We start from the raw sequence: 22,703 nt of genomic DNA, 5'->3' as shown, positions 1-22,703 counted from the left end.
TGGGAAGTGTCCACTAACTACATTACACTGTGGGAAGTGTCCACTAACTACATTACTCTGTGGGAAGTGTGTCCACTAACTACATTACACTGGGGAAGTGTCCACCAACTACATTACTCTGTGGGAAGTGTCCACTAACTACATTACACTGTGGGAAGTGTCCACTAACAACATTACACTGTGGGAAGTGTCCACTAACTACATTACACTGTGGGAAGTGTCCACTAACTACATTACTCTGTGGGAAGTGTCCACTAACTACATTACACTGTGGGAAGTGTCCACTAACTAAATTACACTGGGGAAGTGTCCACTAACAACATTACACTGTGGGAAGTGTCCACTAACAACATTACACTGTGGGAATTGTCCACTAACTACATTACTCTGTGGGAAGTGTCCACTAACTACATTACACCGTGGGAAGTGTCCACTAACTACATTACACTGTGGGAAGTGTGTCCACTAACTACAGTACACTGTGGGAAGTGTCCACTAACTACATTACTCTGTGGGAAGTGTCCACTAACTACATTACTCTGTGGGAAGTGTCCACTAACTACAGTACACTGTGGGAAATGTCCACTAACTACATTACACTGTGGGAAGTGTGTCCACTAACTACATTACTCTGTGGGAAGTGTCCATGAACTACATTACACTGTGGGAAGTGTCCATGAACTACAGTACACTGTGGGAAGTGTCCACTAACTACATTACACTGTGGGAAGTGTCCATGAACTACATTACACTGTGGGAAGTGTGTCCACTTTACTGACCAATAGTCTTTCACTCTTTCAAGATGTATATAAGAAATAACTCAACCCAGGATCTATAATATAACCCAACACCACCTTTGGTCCATGATCTATATAACTCAACCCTACCTTTGGTCCAGGATCTATAATATAACCCAACCCCACCTTTGGTCCATGATCTATATAACTCAACCCCACCTTTGGTCCAGGATCTATAATATAACTCAACCCCACCTTTGGTCCAGGATCTATAATATAACTCAACCCCACCTTTGGTCCACTGTGGGATCTGTATAACTCAACCCCACCTTTGGTCCAGGATCTATACATATAAGTGTCTCAACCATTACACTTTGGTCCAGGATCTATAATATAACTCAACCCCACCTTTGGTCCATGATCTATAATATAACTCAACCCTACCTTTGGTCCATGATCTATAATATAACTCAACCCCACCTTTGGTCCATGATCTATATAACTCAACCCCACCTTTGGTCCAGGATCTATAATATAACTCAACCCTACCTTTGGTCCAGGATCTATAATATAACTCAACCCCACCTTTGGTCCATGATCTATATAACCCAACCCCACCTTTGGTCCATGATCTATATAACTCAACCCTACCTTTGGTCCAGGATCTATAATATAACCCAACCCTACCTTTGGTCCATGATGGGAAGTAACCCAACACTACTTTTGTCCAGGATCTAATAATACACTGTGGAACTAACTAACTTTTGTCCAGGATCTATAATATAACCCAACCCACCTTTGGTCCAGGATCTATAATATAACCCAACCCTACCTTTGGTCCAGGATCTATAATATAACCCAACCCTACCTTTGGTCCAGGATCTATATAACTCAACCCCACCTTGGTCCATGATCTATATAACTACAACCCCACCTTTGGTCCAGAATCTATAATATAACCAAACCCTACCTTTGGTCCATGATCTATAATTTAACCAGTAACCCTACCTTTGGTCCAGGATCTATAATATAACCCAACCCTACCTTTGGTCCATGATCTATAATATAACCCAACCCTACCTTTGGTCCAGGATCTATAATATAACCCAACCCTACCTTTGGTCCATGATCTATAATATAACCCAAACCTACATTTTTGGATCTATAATATAACCCCTGGAGTGTCCAGTGATCTATAATATAACCCAACCCTACCTTTGGTCCATGATCTATAATATAACCCAACCCTACCTTTGGTCCATGATCTATATAACTCAACCCCACCTTTGGTCCATGATCTATATAACCCAACCCTACCTTTGGTCCAGGATCTATATAACTCAACCCCACCTTTGGTCCAGGATCTATATAACTCAACCCCACCTTTGGTCCATGATCTATATAACCCAACCCTACCTTTGGTCCAGGATTTATAATATAACCGAACCCTACCTTTGGTCCATGATCTATATAACTCAACCCCACCTTTGGTCCATGATCTATATAACTCAACCCCACCTTTGGTCCATGATCTATATAACTCAACCCCACCTTTGGTCCATGATCTATATAACTCAACCCTACCTTTGGTCCATGATCTATATAACTCAACCCCACCTTTGGTCCATGATCTATATAACTCAACCCCACCTTTGGTCCATGATCTATAATATAACCAAACCCTACCTTTGGTCCATGATCTATATAACTCAACCCCACCTTTGGTCCATGATCTATAATATAACCAAACCCTACCTTTGGTCCATGATCTATTTAACCGAACCCCACCTTTGGTCCATGATCTATATAACTCAACCCCACCTTTGGTCCATGATCTATATAACCCAACCCCACCTTTGGTCCAGGATCTATAATATAACCGAACCCCACCTTTGGTCCAGGATCTATAATATAACCGAACCCTACCTTTGGTCCAGGATCTATAATATAACCGAACCCCACCTTTGGTCCAGGATCTATAATATAACCGAACCCTACCTTTGGTCCATGATCTATATAACCCAACCCTACCTTTGGTCCAGGATCTATAATATAACCGAACCCTACCTTTGGTCCATGATCTATATAACCCAACCCTACCTTTGGTCCAGGATCTATAATATAACTCAACCCCACCTTTGGTCCAGGATCTATATAACTCAACCCCACCTTTGGTCCATGATCTATATAACCCAACCCTACCTTTGGTCCAGGATCTATAATATAACCGAACCCTACCTTTGGTCCATGATCTATATAACTCAACCCCACCTTTGGTCCATGATCTACGTGGATCACGTGGAGTTCCAGGTCTCTGGTAGCCTCTGGAACTGCCAATCTGCGGCCAACAAGGCAGAGTTCATCTCAGCCTATGCCTCCCTCCAGTCCCTTGACTTCTTGGCACTGACGGAAACATGGATCACCACAGATAACACTGCTACTCCTACTGCTCTCTCCTCGTCCGCCCACGTGTTCTCGCACACCCCGAGAGCTTCTGGTCAGCGGGGTGGTGGCACCGGGATCCTCATCTCTCCCAAGTGGTCTTTCTCTCTTTCTCCCCTTACCCATCTGTCTATTGCCTCCTTTGAATTCCATGCTGTCACAGTTACCAGCCCTTTCAAGCTTAACATCCTTATCATTTATCGCCCTCCAGGTTCCCTCGGAGAGTTCATCAATGAGCTTGATGCCTTGATAAGCTCCTTTCCTGAGGACGGCTCACCTCTCACAGTTCTGGGCGACTTTAACCTCCCCACGTCTACCTTTGACTCATTCCTCTCTGCCTCCTTCTTTCCACTCCTCTCCTCTTTTGACCTCACCCTCTCACCTTCCCCCTACTCACAAGGCAGGCAATACGCTTGACCTCATCTTTACTAGATGCTGTTCTTCCACTAACCTCATTGCAACTCCCCTCCAAGTCTCCGACCACTACCTTGTATCCTTTTCCCTCTCGCTCTCATCCAACACTTCCCACACTGCCCCTACTCGGATGGTATCGCGCCGTCCCAACCTTCGCTCTCTCTCCCCGCTACTCTCTCCTCTTCCATCCTATCTTCTCTTCCCTCTGCTCAAACTTTCTCCAACCTATCTCCTGATTCTGCCTCCTCAACCCTCCTCTCCTCCCTTACTGCATCCTTTGACTCCCTATGTCCCCTATCCTCCAGGCCGGCTCGGTCCTCCCCTCCCGCTCCGTGGCTCGACGACTCATTGCGAGCTCACAGAACAGGGCTCCGGGCAGCCGAGCGGAAATGGAGGAAAACTCGCCTCCCTGCGGACCTGGCATCCTTTCACTCCCTCCTCTCTACATTTTCCTCCTCTGTCTCTGCTGCTAAAGCCACTTTCTACCATTCTAAATTCCAAGCATCTGCCTCTAACCCTAGGAAGCTCTTTGCCACCTTCTCCTCCCTCCTGAATCCTCCCCCCTCCCTCCTCCTCTCTGCAGATGACTTCGTCAACCATTTTGAAAAGAAGGTCGATGACATCCGATCCTCGTTTGCTAAGTCAAACGACACCGCTGGTTCTGCTCACACTGCCCTACCCTATGCTCTGACCTCTTTCTCCCTCTCTCCAGATGAAATCTCGCGTCTTGTGACGGCCGGCCGCCCAACAACCTGCCCGCTTGACCCTATCCCCTCCTCTCTTCTCCAGACCATTTCCGGAGACCTTCTCCCTTACCTCACCTCGCTCATCAACTCATCCCTGACCACTGGCTACGTCCCTCCGTCTTCAAGAGAGCGAGAGTTGCACCCCTTCTGAAAAAACCTACACTCGATCCCTCCGATGTCAACAACTACAGACCAGTATCCCTTCTCTCTTTTCTCTCCAAAACTCTTGAGCGTGCCGTCCTTGGCCAGCTCTACCGCTATCTCTCTCAGAATGACCTTCTTGATCCAAATCAGTCAGGTTTCAAGACTAGTCATTCAACTGAGACTGCTCTTCTCTGTATCACGGAGGCGCTCCGCACTGCTAAAGCTAACTCTCTCTCCTCTGCTCTCATCCTTCTAGACCTATCGGCTGCCTTCGATACTGTGAACCATCAGATCCTCCTCTCCACCCTCTCCGAGTTGGGCATCTCCGGCGCGGCCCACGCTTGGATTGCGTCCTACCTGACAGGTCGCTCCTACCAGGTGGCGTGGCGAGAATCTGTCTCCTCACCACGCGCTCTCACCACTGGTGTCCCCCAGGGCTCTGTTCTAGGCCCTCTCTTATTCTCGCTATACACCAAGTCACTTGGCTCTGTCATAACCTCACATGGTCTCTCCTATCATTGCTATGCAGACGACACACAATTAATCTTCTCCTTTCCCCTTCTGATGACCAGGTGGCGAATCGCATCTCTGCATGTCTGGCAGACATATCAGTGTGGATGACGGATCACCACCTCAAGCTGAACCTCAGCAAGACGGAGCTCCTCTTCCTCCCGGGAAGGACTGCCCGTTCCATGATCTCGCCATCACGGTTGACAACTCCATTGTGTCCTCCTCCCAGAGCGCTAAGAACCTTGGCGTGATCCTGGACAACACCCTGACGTTCTCAACTAACATCAAGGCGGTGTCCCGTTCCTGTAGGTTCATGCTCTACAACATCCGCAGAGTACGACCCTGCCTCACACAGGAAGCGGCGCAGGTCCTAATCCAGGCACTTGTCATCTCCCGTCTTGATTACTGCAACTCGCTGTTGGCTGGGCTCCCTGCCTGTGCCATTAAACCCCTACAACTCATCCAGAACGCCGCAGCCCGTCTGGTGTTCAACCTTCCCAAGTTCTCTCACGTCACCCCGCTCCTCCGCTCTCTCCACTGGCTTCCAGTTGAAGCTCGCATCCGCTACAAGACCATGGTGCTCGCCTACGGAGCTGTGAGGGGAACGGCACCTCAGTACCTCCAGGCTCTGATCAGGCCCTACACCCAAACAAGGGCACTGCGTTCATCCACCTCTGGCCTGCTCGCCTCCCTACCACTGAGGAAGTACAGTTCCCGCTCAGCCCAGTCAAAACTGTTCGCTGCCCTGGCCCCCCAATGGTGGAACAAACTCCCTCACGACGCCAGGACAGCGGAGTCAATCACCACCTTCCGGAGACACCTGAAACCCCACCTCTTCAAGGAATACCTAGGATAGGGTAAGTAAGGGTAAGTAATCCTTCTCACCCCCCTTCTCCCCCCCAACAAGATTTAGATGCAAGTGGCTGTTCCACTGGTTGTCATAAGGTGTATGCACCAATTTGTAAGTCGCTCTGGATAAGAGCGTCTGCTAAATGGCTTAAATGTAAATGTAAAATGTAAATCTATATAACTCAACCCCACCTTTGGTCCATGATCTATATAACTCAACCCCACCTTTCGTCCATGATCTATATAACTCAACCCCACCTTTGGTCCATGATCTATATAACTCAACCCCACCTTTGGTCCATGATCTATATAACCCAACCCTACCTTTGGTCCAGGATCTATATAACTCAACCCCACTTTTCGTCCAGGATCTATATAACTCAACCCTACCTTTGGTCCATGATCTATATAACCCAACCCTACCTTTGGTCCAGGATCTATAATATAACCGAACCCTACCTTTGGTCCAGGATCTATAATATAACTCAACCCCACCTTTGGTCCATGATCTATATAACCCAACCCTACCTTTGGTCCAGGATCTATAATATAACCGAACCCTACCTTTGGTCCATGATCTATAATATAACCCAACCCCACCTTTGGTCCATGATCTATAATATAACCCAACCCCACCTTTGGTCCATGATCTATAATATAACCCAACCCTACCTTTGGTCCAGGATCTATAATATAACCCAACACTACCTTTGGTCCAGGATCTATATAACTCAACCCTACCTTTGGTCCAGGATCTATATAACTCAACCCCACCTTTGGTCCAGGATCTATATAACTCAACCCCACCTTTGGTCCAGGATCTATATAACTCAACCCCACCTTTGGTCCAGGATCTATAATATAACCCAACCCTACCTTTGGTCAATGATCTATAATATAACCCAACCCTACCTTTGGTCCAGGATCTATAATATAACCCAACACTACCTTTTGTCCAGGATCTATAATATAACCCAACACTACCTTTGGTCCAGGATCTATAATATAACCCAACCCTACCTTTAGTCCAGGATCTATAATATAACCCAACCCTACCTTTGGTCCAGGATCTATAATATAACCCAACACTACCTTTTGTCCAGGATCTATAATATAACCCAACCCTACCTTTGGTCCAGGATCTATAATATAACCCAACCCTACCTTTGGTCCAGGATCTATAATATAACCCAACACTACCTTTGGTCCAGGATCTATAATATAACCCAACCCCACCTTTGGTCCAGGATCTATAATATAACCCAACCCTACCTTTGGTCCATGATCTATAATATAACCCAACCCTACCTTTGGTCCAGGATCTATAATATAACCCAACCCTACCTTTGGTCCATGATCTATAATATAACCCAACCCTACCTTTGGTCCAGGATCTATAATATAACCCAACCCTACCTTTGGTCCATGATCTATAATATAACCCAACCCTACCTTTGGTCCATGATCTATATAACTCAACCCCACCTTTGGTCCATGATCTATATAACCCAACCCTACCTTTGGTCCAGGATCTATATAACCCAACACTACCTTTTGTCCAGGATCTATAATATAACCCAACCCCACCTTTGGTCCATGATCTATATAACCCAACCCTACCTTTGGTCCATGATCTATAATATAACCCAACCCTACCTTTGGTCCATGATCTATATAACCCAACCCTACCTTTGGTCCAGGATCTATAATATAACCCAACCCCACCTTTGGTCCATGATCTATAATATAACCCAACCCTACCTTTGGTCCAGGATCTATAATATAACCCAACACTACCTTTTGTCCAGGATCTATAATATAACCCAACCCTACCTTTGGTCCATGATCTATATAACCCAACCCTACCTTTGGTCCATGATCTATAATATAACCCAACCCTACCTTTGGTCCATGATCTATATAACTAAACCCCACCTTTGGTCCATGATCTATATAACCCAACCCTACCTTTGGTCCAGGATCTATAATATAACCCAACCCCACCTTTGGTCCATGATCTATAATATAACTCAACCCCACCTTTGGTCCAGGATCTATAATATAACCCAACCCTACCTTTGGTCCAGGATCTATAATATAACCCAACCCTACCTTTGGTCCAGGATCTATAATATAACCCAACACTACCTTTTGTCCAGGATCTATAATATAACCCAACACTACCTTTGGTCCAGGATCTATAATATAACCCAACCCTACCTTTGGTCCAGGATCTATAATATAACCCAACCCTACCTTTGGTCCAGGATCTATAATATAACCCAACCCCACCTTTGGTCAATGATCTATATAACTCAACCCCACCTTTCGTCCAGGATCTATATAACCCAACCCTACCTTTGGTCCAGGATCTATAATATAACCCAACCCCACCTTTGGTCAATGATCTATATAACTCAACCCCACCTTTGGTCCATGATCTATATAACCCAACCCTACCTTTGGTCCATGATCTATAATATAACCCAACCCTACCTTTGGTCCAGGATCTATAATATAACCCAACCCTACCTTTAGTCCAGGATCTATAATATAACCCAACCCTACCTTTGGTCCATGATCTATAATATAACCCAACCCTACCTTTGGTCCAGGATCTATAATATAACCCAACCCCACCTTTGGTCCAGGATCTATAATATAACTCAACCCCACCTTTCGTCCAGGATCTATATAACCCAACCCTACCTTTGGTCCAGGATCTATAATATAACCCAACCCTACCTTTGGTCCATGATCTATATAACTCAACCCCACCTTTGGTCCATGATCTATAATATAACCCAACCCTACCTTTGGTCCATGATCTATAATATAACCCAACCCTACCTTTGGTCCAGGATCTATAATATAACCGAACCCTACCTTTGGTCCATGATCTATAATATAACCCAACCCCACCTTTGGTCCATGATCTATATAACTCAACCCCACCTTTCGTCCACGATCTATATAACTCAACCCCACCTTTGGTCCAGGATCTATAATATAACTCAACCCCACCTTTGGTCCATGATCTATAATATAACCCAACCCCACCTTTGGTCCATGATCTATATAACTCAACCCTAACTTTGGTCCAGGATCTATAATATAACCCAACCCTACCTTTGGTCCATGATCTATAATATAACTCAACCCCACCTTTGGTCCAGGATCTATAATATAACTCAACCCTACCTTTGGTCCATGATCTATATAACCCAACCCCACCTTTCGTCCAGGATCTATAATATAACCCAACCCTACCTTTGGTCCAGGATCTATAATATAACCCAACCCTACCTTTGGTCCAGGATCTATAATATAACCCAACCCTACCTTTGGTCCAGGATCTATAATATAACCCAACCCTACCTTTGGTCAATGATCTATAATATAACCCAACCCTACCTTTAGTCCAGGATCTATAATATAACCCAACCCTACCTTTGGTCCAGGATCTATAATATAACCCAACACTACCTTTTGTCCAGGATCTATAATATAACCCAACCCTACCTTTGGTCCAGGATCTATAATATAACCCAACCCTACCTTTGGTCCATGATCTATATAACCCAACCCTACCTTTGGTCCAGGATCTATAATATAACCCAACACTACCTTTTGTCCAGGATCTATAATATAACCCAACCCCACCTTTGGTCAATGATCTATATAACCCAACCCTACCTTTGGTCCAGGATCTATATAACTCAACCCTACCTTTGGTCCATGATCTATATAACCCAACCCTACCTTTGGTCCAGGATCTATAATATAACCCAACCCCACCTTTGGTCCATGATCTATAATATAACCCAACCCTACCTTTGGTCCAGGATCTATAATATAACCCAACACTACCTTTTGTCCAGGATCTATAATATAACCCAACCCTACCTTTGGTCCATGATCTATATAACCCAACCCTACCTTTGGTCCATGATCTATAATATAACCCAACCCTACCTTTGGTCCATGATCTATATAACTAAACCCCACCTTTGGTCCATGATCTATATAACCCAACCCTACCTTTGGTCCAGGATCTATAATATAACCCAACCCCACCTTTGGTCCATGATCTATAATATAACTCAACCCCACCTTTGGTCCATGATCTATAATATAACCCAACCCTACCTTTGGTCCAGGATCTATAATATAACCCAACACTACCTTTGGTCCATGATCTATAATATAACCCAACCCTACCTTTGGTCCAGGATCTATAATATAACCCAACCCTACCTTTGGTCCAGGATCTATAATATAACCCAACCCTACCTTTGGTCCAGGATCTATAATATAACCCAACCCTACCTTTGGTCCAGGATCTATAATATAACCCAACCCTACCTTTGGTCCAGGATCTATAATATAACCCAACACCACCTTTGGTCCAGGATCTATAATATAACCCAACCCTACCTTTGGTCCAGGATCTATAATATAACCCAACCCCACCTTTGGTCAATGATCTATATAACTCAACCCCACCTTTCGTCCAGGATCTATATAACCCAACCCTACCTTTGGTCCAGGATCTATAATATAACCCAACCCCACCTTTGGTCAATGATCTATATAACTCAACCCCACCTTTGGTCCATGATCTATATAACCCAACCCTACCTTTGGTCCATGATCTATAATATAACCCAACCCTACCTTTGGTCCAGGATCTATAATATAACCGAACCCTACCTTTGGTCCATGATCTATAATATAACCCAACCCTACCTTTGGTCCATGATCTATAATATAACCCAACCCTACCTTTGGTCCAGGATCTATAATATAACCCAACCCCACCTTTGGTCCAGGATCTATAATATAACTCAACCCCACCTTTCGTCCAGGATCTATATAACCCAACCCTACCTTTGGTCCAGGATCTATAATATAACCCAACCCTACCTTTGGTCCATGATCTATATAACTCAACCCCACCTTTGGTCCATGATCTATAATATAACCCAACCCTACCTTTGGTCCATGATCTATAATATAACCCAACCCTACCTTTGGTCCAGGATCTATAATATAACCCAACCCTACCTTTGGTCCAGGATCTATATAACTCAACCCCACCTTTGGTCCATGATCTATATAACTCAACCCCACCTTTCGTCCATGATCTATATAACTCAACCCCACCTTTGGTCCAGGATCTATAATATAACTCAACCCCACCTTTGGTCCATGATCTATAATATAACCCAACCCCACCTTTGGTCCATGATCTATATAACTCAACCCTACCTTTGGTCCAGGATCTATAATATAACTCAACCCCACCTTTGGTCCATGATCTATAATATAACCCAACCCCACCTTTGGTCCATGATCTATATAACTCAACCCCACCTTTGGTCCATGATCTATATAACTCAACCCCACCTTTGGTCCAGGATCTATAATATAACCCAACCCCACCTTTGGTCCATGATCTATAATATAACCCAACCCTACCTTTGGTCCAGGATCTATAATATAACCCAACCCTACCTTTGGTCCATGATCTATAATATAACCCAACCCCACCTTTGGTCCATGATCTATAATATAACCCAACCCTACCTTTGGTCCATGATCTATAATATAACCCAACCCTACCTTTGGTCCAGGATCTATAATATAACCCAACACTACCTTTGGTCCAGGATCTATAATATAACCCAACCCTACCTTTGGTCCAGGATCTATAATATAACCCAACCCTACCTTTGGTCCAGGATCTATAATATAACCCAACACTACCTTTGGTCCAGGATCTATAATATAACCCAACACTACCTTTGGTCCAGGATCTATAATATAACCCAACCCTACCTTTGGTCCAGGATCTATAATATAACCCAACCCTACCTTTGGTCCAGGATCTATAATATAACCCAACCCTACCTTTGGTCCATGATCTATATAACTCAACCCCACCTTTCGTCCAGGATCTATATAACCCAACCCTACCTTTGGTCCAGGATCTATAATATAACCCAACACTACCTTTGGTCCAGGATCTATAATATAACCCAACACTACCTTTTGTCCAGGATCTATAATATAACCCAACCCTACCTTTGGTCCAGGATCTATATAACTCAACCCCACCTTTGGTCCAGGATCTATATAACTCAACCCCACCTTTGGTCCAGGATCTATAATATAACCCAACCCTACCTTTGGTCCAGGATCTATAATATAACCCAACCCTACCTTTGGTCCAGGATCTATAATATAACCCAACACTACCTTTGGTCCAGGATCTATAATATAACCCAACACTACCTTTGGTCCAGGATCTATAATATAACCCAACCCTACCTTTGGTCCAGGATCTATAATATAACCCAACCCTACCTTTGGTCCAGGATCTATAATATAACCCAACCCTACCTTTGGTCCATGATCTATATAACTCAACCCCACCTTTGGTCCATGATCTATATAACCCAACCCTACCTTTGGTCCATGATCTATATAACCCAACACTACCTTTGGTCCAGGATCTATAATATAACCCAACCCCACCTTTGGTCCAGGATCTATATAACCCAACCCTACCTTTGGTCCATGATCTATATAACCCAACCCTACCTTTGGTCCATGATCTATATAACCCAACACTACCTTTTGTCCAGGATCTATAATATAACCCAACCCTACCTTTGGTCCATGATCTATAATATAACTCAACCCCACCTTTGGTCCAGGATCTATAATATAACTCAACCCTACCTTTGGTCCATGATCTATATAACCCAACCCCACCTTTCGTCCAGGATCTATAATATAACCCAACCCTACCTTTGGTCCAGGATCTATAATATAACCCAACCCTACCTTTGGTCCAGGATCTATAATATAACCCAACACTACCTTTGGTCCAGGATCTATAATATAACCCAACCCCACCTTTGGTCCATGATCTATAATATAACCCAACACTACCTTTTGTCCAGGATCTATAATATAACCCAACCCCACCTTTGGTCCATGATCTATATAACTCAACCCTACCTTTGGTCCAGGATCTATAATATAACCCAACCCTACCTTTGGTCCATGATCTATAATATAACCCAACACTACCTTTTGTCCAGGATCTATAATATAACCCAACCCCACCTTTGGTCCAGGATCTATAATATAACCCAACCCTACCTTTGGTCCAGGATCTATAATATAACCCAACCCTACCTTTGGTCCAGGATCTATATAACTCAACCCCACCTTTGGTCCATGATCTATATAACCCAACCCTACCTTTGGTCCAGGATCTATAATATAACCCAACCCCACCTTTGGTCAATGATCTATAATATAACCCAACCCTACCTTTTGTCCAGGATCTATAATATAACCCAACCCTACCTTTGGTCCAGGATCTATAATATAACCCAACCCCACCTTTGGTCCAGGATCTATAATATAACCCAACCCCACCTTTGGTCCAGGATCTATAATATAACCCAACCCCACCTTTGGTCCATGATCTATAATATAACCCAACCCTACCTTTGGTCCATGATCTATATAACTCAACCCTACCTTTGGTCCATGATCTATAATATAACCCAACCCTACCTTTGGTCCATGATCTATATAACTCAACCCTACCTTTGGTCCAGGATCTATAATATAACCCAACCCCACCTTTGGTCCAGGATCTATAATATAACCCAACACTACCTTTTGTCCAGGATCTATAATATAACCCAACCCTACCTTTGGTCCAGGATCTATAATATAACCCAACACTACCTTTTGTCCAGGATCTATAATATAACCCAACCCTACCTTTGGTCCAGGATCTATAATATAACCCAACACTACCTTTTGTCCAGGATCTATAATATAACCCAACCCTACCTTTGTCCAGGATCTATAATATAACCCAACCCTACCTTTGGTCCAGGATCTATAATATAACCCAACACTAACTTTGGTCCAGGATCTATAATATAACCCAACACTAACTTTGGTCCAGGATCTATAATATAACCCAACCCTACCTTTGGTCAATGATCTATATAACCCAACCCCACCTTTGGTCCAGGATCTATAATATAACTCAACCCCACCTTTGGTCCATGATCTATAATATAACCCAACCCTACCTTTGGTCCATGATCTATAATATAACCCAACCCTACCTTTGGTCCATGATCTATAATATAACCCAACCCTACCTTTGGTCCATGATCTATAATATAACCCAACCCTACCTTTGGTCCAGGATCTATAATGTAACCCAACCCTACCTTTGGTCAATGATCTATAATATAACCCAACCCCACCTTTGGTCCAGGATCTATAATATAACCCAACACTACCTTTTGTCCAGGATCTATAATATAACCCAACCCTACCTTTGGTCCAGGATCTATAATATAACCCAACACTACCTTTTGTCCAGGATCTATAATATAACCCAACCCTACCTTTGGTCCAGGATCTATAATATAACCCAACACTACCTTTTGTCCAGGATCTATAATATAACCCAACCCTACCTTTTTGTCCAGGATCTATAATATAACCCAACCCTACCTTTGGTCCAGGATCTATAATATAACCCAACACTAACTTTGGTCCAGGATCTATAATATAACCCAACACTAACTTTGGTCCAGGATCTATAATATAACCCAACCCTACCTTTGGTCAATGATCTATATAACCCAACCCCACCTTTGGTCCAGGATCTATAATATAACTCAACCCCACCTTTGGTCCATGATCTATATAACCCAACCCTACCTTTGGTCCAGGATCTATAATATAACCGAACCCTACCTTTGGTCCAGGATCTATAATATAACCCAACACTACCTTTTTGTCCAGGATCTATAATATAACTCAACCCCACCTTTGGTCCAGGATCTATAATATAACCCAACACTACCTTTGGTCCAGGACCTATAATATAACCCAACCCTACCTTTGGTCCAGGATCTATAATATAACTCAACCCCACCTTTGGTCAATGATCTATATAACCCAACCCCACCTTTGGTCCAGGATCTATAATATAACCCAACCCTACCTTTGGTCAATGATCTATATAACCCAACCCCACCTTTGGTCCAGGATCTATAATATAACTCAACCCCACCTTTGGTCCATGATCTATATAACCCAACCCTACCTTTGGTCCAGGATCTATAATATAACCGAACCCTACCTTTGGTCCATGATCTATATAACTAAACCCCACCTTTGGTCCATGATCTATATAACTCAACCCCACCTTTGGTCCAGGATCTATATAACTCAACCCCACCTTTGGTCGATGATCTATATAAATCAACCCCACCTTTCGTCCAGGATCTATATAACTCAACCCTACCTTTGGTCCATGATCTATATAACTCAACCCCACCTTTCGTCCAGGATCTATATAACTCAACCCCACCTTTGGTCCAGGATCTATAATATAACTCAACCCCACCTTTGGTCCAGGATCTATAATATAACCCAACCCTACCTTTGGTCCAGGATCTATAATATAACCCAACCCCACCTTTGGTCCAGGATCTATAATATAACTCAACCCCACCTTTGGTCCATGATCTATATAACTCAACCCCACCTTTGGTCCAGGATCTATAATATAACTCAACCCCACCTTTGGTCCAGGATCTATAATATAACCCAACCCCACCTTTGGTCCAGGATCTATAATATAACCCAACCCCACCTTTGGTCCAGGATCTATAATATAACCCAACCCCACCTTTGGTCCAGGATCTATAATATAACTCAACCCCACCTTTGGTCCATGATCTATATAACTCAACCCCACCTTTCGTCCAGGATCTATAATATAACCCAACCCCACCTTTGGTCCAGGATCTATAATATAACCCAACCCCACCTTTCGTCCAGGATCTATAATATAACCCAACCCCACCTTTCGTCCAGGATCTATAATATAACCCAACCCCACCTTTGGTCAATGATCTATATAACTCAACCCCACCTTTGGTCCAGGATCTATAATATAACTCAACCCCACCTTTGGTCCAGGATCTATAATATAACCCAACCCTACCTTTGGTCCATGATCTATATAACTCAACCCCACCTTTGGTCAATGATCTATATAACCCAACCCTACCTTTGGTCCAGGATCTATATAACTCAACCCTACCTTTGGTCCAGGATCTATATAACTCAACCCCACCTTTGGTCCACGATCTCCATGGGGTCCAGTCTGTCCAGGATCACCAGGCTCTCCAGCAGTTCCCTGTAACACAGAGATGCCATACGGAATACTATATGCATAAAGAATTTGAATAAAGAAAAATATTATATACCCACATGGCAGTCATAGTCACTGAAATACATAGGTATAGACTACCGTCAATAAATAAACAATTCCCGAAATGTAGATGTATTTATTTAACCATTACTTAGACGAGAAGACTGTCGCAGTATGCTCATAATGTAGACAAGGCAACATGTACTCTGACTAAACAAAAGGTACAAAACAGGAGAATATCATAGAATAGAGTAGAGTGGTAGAAGTAGACCAGTAGTAGCAGAAGTAGGATAGTAGTAGAAGTAGTATTAGTAGAAGTAGGATAGTAGTAGTAGAAGTAGGATAGTAGTAGTAGAAGTAGGATAGTAGTAGTAGTAGTAGCAGAAGTAGGATAGTAGTAGTAGAAGTAGGATAGTAGTAGTAGTAGTAGCAGAAGTAGGATAGTAGTAGTAGAAGTAGGATAGTAGTAGTAGTAGTAGAAGTAGTAGTAGTAGTAGTAGTAGAAGTAGGATAGTAGTAGTAGAAGTAGGATAGTAGTAGTAGAAGTAGGATAGTAGTAGTAGGATAGTAGTAGTAGTAGTAGAAGTAGAAGTAGGATAGTAGTAGTAGAAGTAGGATAGTAGTAGTAGTAGTAGCAGAAGTAGGATAGTAGAAGTAGGATAGTAGTAGTAGTAGTAGCAGAAGTAGGATAGTAGTAGTAGAAGTAGGATAGTAGTAGTAGTAGTAGAAGTAGTAGTAGTAGTAGTAGAAGTAGTAGTAGTAGTAGTAGTAGAAGTAAGCAAGTAGTAGTATTAGAAGTAGACTAGTAGTAGTAGTACTAGTAGTAGTAGTAGCCAGTAGTAGTAGTAGTAGTAGTGTAGTTGTGGTAGTAGTAGTAGTAGTAGTAGTAGTAGTAATAGTAGTAGTAGAAGTAGTAGTAGTAGATAGTAGTAGTAGAAGTAGTAGTAGTAGTAGTAGTAGTAGTAGTAGTAGTAGTAGTAGTAGTAGTAGTAGTAGTAGTAGTAGTAGTAGTAGTACAAGTAGTAGTACTACTAGTAGTAGTAGTAGTAGTAGTAGTAGAAGAAGTAGGAGAACTAGTAGTAGTAGTACTAGTAGTAGTAGTAGTAGTAGACCAGTAGTAGTAGTAGTAGTAGTAGTTGTAGACTAGTAGTAGTAGTAGACCAGTAGTAGTAGTAGTAGTAGTAGTACTAGTAGTAGTAGAAGTGGTGGTAGTAGTAGTAGTAGTAGACGTAGTAGTAGTAGCAGTAGAAGTAGACTAGTAGTAGTAGTAGTAGTAGTAGTAGTAGAAGTAGACTACTAGTAATAGTCAGACCAGTAGTAGTAGTACTACTAGTAGTAGTAGTAGACTAGTTGTAGTAGTAGTAGTAGTAGTAGTAGTAGTAGTAGTAGTAACTAGTAGTAGTAGTAGTAGTAGTAGTAGTCAGTAGTAACAGTAGTAGTAGTAGTAGTAACAGTAGTAGTAGTAGTAGGAGAAGTAGACAGTAGTAGTAGTAAGTAGTAGTAGTAGTAGTAGCAGTAGACAGTAGTAGTAGTAGTAGTAGTAGTATAGTAGTAGACCAGTAGTAGTAGTAGTAGTAAGTAGTTAGTAGTAGTATAGTAGTATCAGTACATTAGTAGTAGTAGTAGTAGTAGTAGTAGTAGTACTAGTAGTAGTAGTAGTAACATTAGTAGTAGTAACAGTGAAGTAGTAGCAACATTAGTAGTAGTAGTAGTAGCAGTAGTAGTAGTAGTAGTATAGTAGTAACAGTAGTAACATTAGTAGTAGTATAGTAGTATCAGTAGTAACAGTAGTAGTAGTAGTAGTAGTAGTAGTAGTATAGTAGTAACATTAGTAACTTTAGTAGTAGTGGTACTAGTAGAGTAGTAACACTAGTAATAGTAGTTGGGTAGTGGTAGTAATACCAACTGTAGCATTGTAGTAGTAGTAACAGTAGTGGTAGTAGTAGTAGTAGTAGTAGTAGTAGTGTAGTAGTAGCAGTAGTAACAGTAGTTGGGTAGTGTTAGTAATATCAGCTGTAGAGGTGTAGTTGTAGTAGAGCAGTAGCAGCAGTATTAGCAGTAGAATAGTAGTATTAGTAGTCGTAGGAGCAGTAGAGTAGTAGCAATAGTACCAATATTAGTAGTGTAGTACTAGAGTAGTAGTAGTACATTAGTAGTGTAGTAGTATCATAGTAGTAGTAGTGGTAGTATACTTGTAGTATTCATAGTAATAGTAGTTGTAATAGTAGTATAGTAGTAGTAGCAGTAGCGGTAGAGTAGTGTACAGTAGCAGTAGTAGAGTATTATTATTAGTAGAAATAGCAGTAGTACTAGTGAGAAGTAGTAGTAGTTGTAGTGGTAGTAACAGTAGTAGAGTTGTAGTCTCAGAAGTAATAGTAGTTGTTGTAGATTTAGTAGTATATTATTATTATTATTAGTAGTAAAGTGGTAGGAGTAGCATTAGTCACCAGTAGATTAGTAACTGCAGTAGTAGTAGTACTAACAGTAGTCGAGTAGTAGTTTTAGAGTTGTATTAGTAGTGTAATACTAGAGTACATTAGTAGGTTGTAGTAGTAGGAATAGTAGTAGTTTAGTAGTATAGTAGTAGTAATAGTGGTAGAGTAGTAGTAGTTATTAGTAGTATTTTAGTAGGCATCATAGTAGTGGTAGTTGTAGAGTATTAGTAAAGTAGTTGTAGCAGTGGAGTTGTGGTAGAGCATTGTGGTAGAGCATATTAGATTAGTAGATTAGCAGATTATTACTTTATTAGATTAGTAGATTAGTAGTTTATTAGATTAGTAGATTAGCAGATTAGTAGATTAGTAGTTTATTAGATTATCAGATTAGTAGTTTATTAGATTAGCAGATTAGCAGATTAGTAGATTCGCAGATTAGTAGATCAGTAGATTATTAGATTAGCAGATTAGTAGTTTATTAGATTAGCAGATTAGTAGATTAGTAGTTTATTAGATTAGCAGATTCGTAGTTTATTAGATTAGCAGATAAATAGATTAGTAGATTAGCAGTGACAATATATTAACAATAGTAGAGTAGGAGTCGTAGAATAGTATTTCTAGTAGAAGCATTAGTAATAGTAGCAACATACGATCTGTCCATCTGGCCCATTATCTCCTTGATGTCCTCTTGGACCGGGCAGCCCTGGACCTCCCTAAACAAACAAAGGGAGGACACAGCACTACTGCACGAACGCGCACACACACACACACACACACACACACACACACACACACACACACACACACACACACACACACACACACACACACACACACACACACACACACACACACACACACACACACACACACACACACACACGCAATGTTCTATGAAAGAAGGAGTGTACTGTATCTTAGTGGAGAAACTCCCCATGTTGTCTGTTTCTCTGAGAGTTACTGCTGAATCATGTACCCAGAATGCAATGCAAACTTCTCTGACCTTGGATCCTTTGGGGCCGAGATCCCCATGAAGACCTGGCTTCCCCTGTAGACCAGGTTCACCCTGGGAATGACAGAATACATGTTAGCCTTTGTTTGACCTCAATATTCATGGTCAAATATTTACACAAACAGACATCATATTTTCAGTCAGCCATTGTTCTTCTTATGGGCAGTTTGCCTGGAATGTGTCTGAATGCAGCAGGAACTGAAGCAGACGGTATTTCATCTATTGGTATTACAGCATGTACACTCTTGGAAATGAAGGTTCCCATGGGAGAAGCCTTTTTAAGAACCACTTTGGGTTCCATGTAGGACATTTAGAAGCCTCTGCGGAAAGGGTTCTACTTCTTCAAAGGGTTCTACTTCTTCAAAGGGTTCTCCCACAGGAACAGCCAATGAAAGCTATAGGATGTAGGTGGAAGAAACATTTCTAAGACTGGAGCATAACATTCCTGTGTAGTATTTACTGTATCACACAACCACCCTCTGTAGGCATAGCAGAAGCTTAGAGGTGACGGACCTTGCCTCCTTTAGGTCCGCCTGGTCCGTTAAGTCCCTTAAGTCCAGGGTCTCCTGGTCGCCCCTAATGACAGACATATAAACAATAATTATTGTTTAACAAAGGTCATCCCTTTGCATTTAATATTTAACTTTCAGAATGTATCACTTAGCCAAGTTTGCGTACAGGTTGGCTTTTTGGTCCCGGTTCACCGTTGAGTCCCTGAAAGAATTAGGAATCAGTTAGTTTAGAATGAAGAAATACAGCACTACTGAACTACAGCACTACTGATCTACTGAACTACAGCACTACTGAAGTACTGAACTACAGCACTACTGAACTACTGAACTACAGCACTAGTGAACTAGTGAACTACTGCACTACTGAACTACTGAACTACAGCACTAGTGAACTAGTGAACTACTGCACTACTGAACTACTGAACTACTGAACTACAACTACTGAACTACAGCACTACTGAAGCACTACTGAACTACAGCACTACTGAACTACAGCACCACTGAACTACTGAACTACAGCACTACTGAACTACAGCACTACTGAACTACTGAACTACAGCACTACTGAACTACTGAACTACAGCACTACTGAACTACAGCACTACTGAACTACAGCACTACTGAACTACAGCACTACTGAACTACAGCACTACAGCACTAGTGAACTACAGCACTACAGAACTACTGAACTACAGCACTACTGAACTACTGAACTACAGCACTACTGAACTACAGCACTACTGAACTACAGCACTACTGAACTACAGCACTACTGAACTACAGCACTACTGAACTACTGAACTACAGCACTACTGAACACCAGCACTACTGAACTACAGCACTACTGAACTACAGTACTACTGAACTACAGCAGTACTGAACTACAGCACTACTGAACTACAGCATTACTGAACTATAGCACTACTGAACTACAGTACTAATGAACTACTGAACTACAGCACTACTGAACTACAGCACTAAAGAACTACTGAACTACAGCACTACTGAACTACAGCACTACTGAACTACAGCACTACTGAACTACTGAACTACAGCACTACTGAACTACAGCACTACAGAACTACAGCACTACTGAACTACTAAACTACAGCACTACTGAACTACTGAACTACAGCACTACTGAACTACTGAACTACTGAACTACAGCACTACTGAACTACTGAACTACAGCACTACTGAACTACTGAACTACAGCACAACTGAACACCAGCACTACTGAACTACAGCACTACTGAACTACAGTACTACTGAACACCAGCACTACAGCTCTACTGAACTACTGAACTACAGCACTAGTGAACTACAGCACTACTGAACTACAGCAGTACTGAACTACAGCACTACAGCACTACTGAACTACAGCATTACTGAACTACAGCACTACTGAACTACAGCATTACTGAACTACAGCACTACTGAACTAATGAACTACTGAACTACTGAACTACTGAACTACTGAACTACAGCACTACTGAACTACAGCACTACTGAACTACAGAACTACAGCACTACTGAACTACAGCACTACTGAACTACAGCACTACAGAACTACTGAACTACAGCACTACTGAACTACAGAACTACAGCACTACAGCACTACTGAACTACAGCACTACTGAACTACTGAACTACAGCACTACTGAACTACTGAACTACAGCACTACTGAACTACAGCACTACTGAACTACTGAACTACAGCACTACTGAACTACAGCACTACAGCACTACAGCACTACTGAACTACAGCACTACTGAACTACTGAACTACAGCACTACTGAACTACAGCACTACTGAACTACAGCACTAAAGAACTACTGAACTACAGCACTACTGAACTACTGAACTACAGCACTACTGAACTACAGCACTACTGAACTACTGAAGCACTACTGAACTACTGAACTACTGAACTACAGCACTACTGAACTACAGCACTAGTGAACTAGTGAACTACAGCACTACAGAACTATGAACTACAGTCACTACTGCTATTCCCTTCCTTCCTGGTGAGCCTGGAATCCCAGGACTTCCTGGATAACTCTGAAAGGAAGAAGAAAGATTAGATGATTTATCAATGTGATAACAAGTGGCTCTTCACGACGTCTTCAGAGAGAGAATCCTTCTTGAGCTGTGATGTCGTTAGCTACAGCACATGAAATCTGCATGTTGTTTCTGTTAGGTCCAGGTAAGAGTGTTATGATGTCTTTAGCTAGTGCACATGAAATCTGCATGTTGTTTCTGTTAGGTCCAGGTAAGAGTGTGTTATGATGTCTTTAGCTAGTGCACTATGAAATCTGCATGTTGTTTCTGTTAGGTCCAGGTAAAGTGTGTTATGATGTCTTTAGCTAGTGCACATGAAATCTGCATGTTGTTTCTGTTAGGTCCAGGTAAGAGTGTGTTATGATGTCAGTTACTGTACCGGTGGTCCAGCTTCTCCAAGAGGGCCAGTGGGACCTGGCTTAGCACTATGACCAGGGTCTCCCTAGGAATATCAGCATCACACTATTAAACACACTGCACTATAAAACACTGTAGCATAAACCAGGTTTAGTAAACCCAGTGGTCTATAAAACACTGTAGATAAACTAGGTTTAGTAAACCCAG

General features: G+C 42.2%; 1 protein-coding gene across 1 annotated transcript in view; it reads right to left on the bottom strand.

The window, feature by feature from the left end:
* Positions 1-22,703, bottom strand: part of LOC118382050 (collagen alpha-2(VI) chain-like) — a 45,121-nt gene that overhangs the window by 13,982 nt on the left and 8,436 nt on the right. The window contains exons 13-19 of the mRNA XM_052521834.1: positions 22,519-22,581; positions 22,086-22,139; positions 20,244-20,279; positions 20,079-20,141; positions 19,557-19,619; positions 19,204-19,266; positions 16,041-16,103 (exon numbers count right to left, since the gene is read on the bottom strand). Of these exons, the coding sequence (XP_052377794.1) occupies positions 16,041-16,103; positions 19,204-19,266; positions 19,557-19,619; positions 20,079-20,141; positions 20,244-20,279; positions 22,086-22,139; positions 22,519-22,581 (405 nt within the window). The remainder of the gene's footprint in view (positions 1-16,040; positions 16,104-19,203; positions 19,267-19,556; positions 19,620-20,078; positions 20,142-20,243; positions 20,280-22,085; positions 22,140-22,518; positions 22,582-22,703) is intronic.

Source organism: Oncorhynchus keta, chromosome 7 (genome assembly GCF_023373465.1).
Source record: "Oncorhynchus keta strain PuntledgeMale-10-30-2019 chromosome 7, Oket_V2, whole genome shotgun sequence".
NCBI classification, from domain to species: domain Eukaryota; kingdom Metazoa; phylum Chordata; class Actinopteri; order Salmoniformes; family Salmonidae; genus Oncorhynchus; species Oncorhynchus keta.
This window is presented reverse-complemented; position numbering and strand designations above follow the sequence as displayed.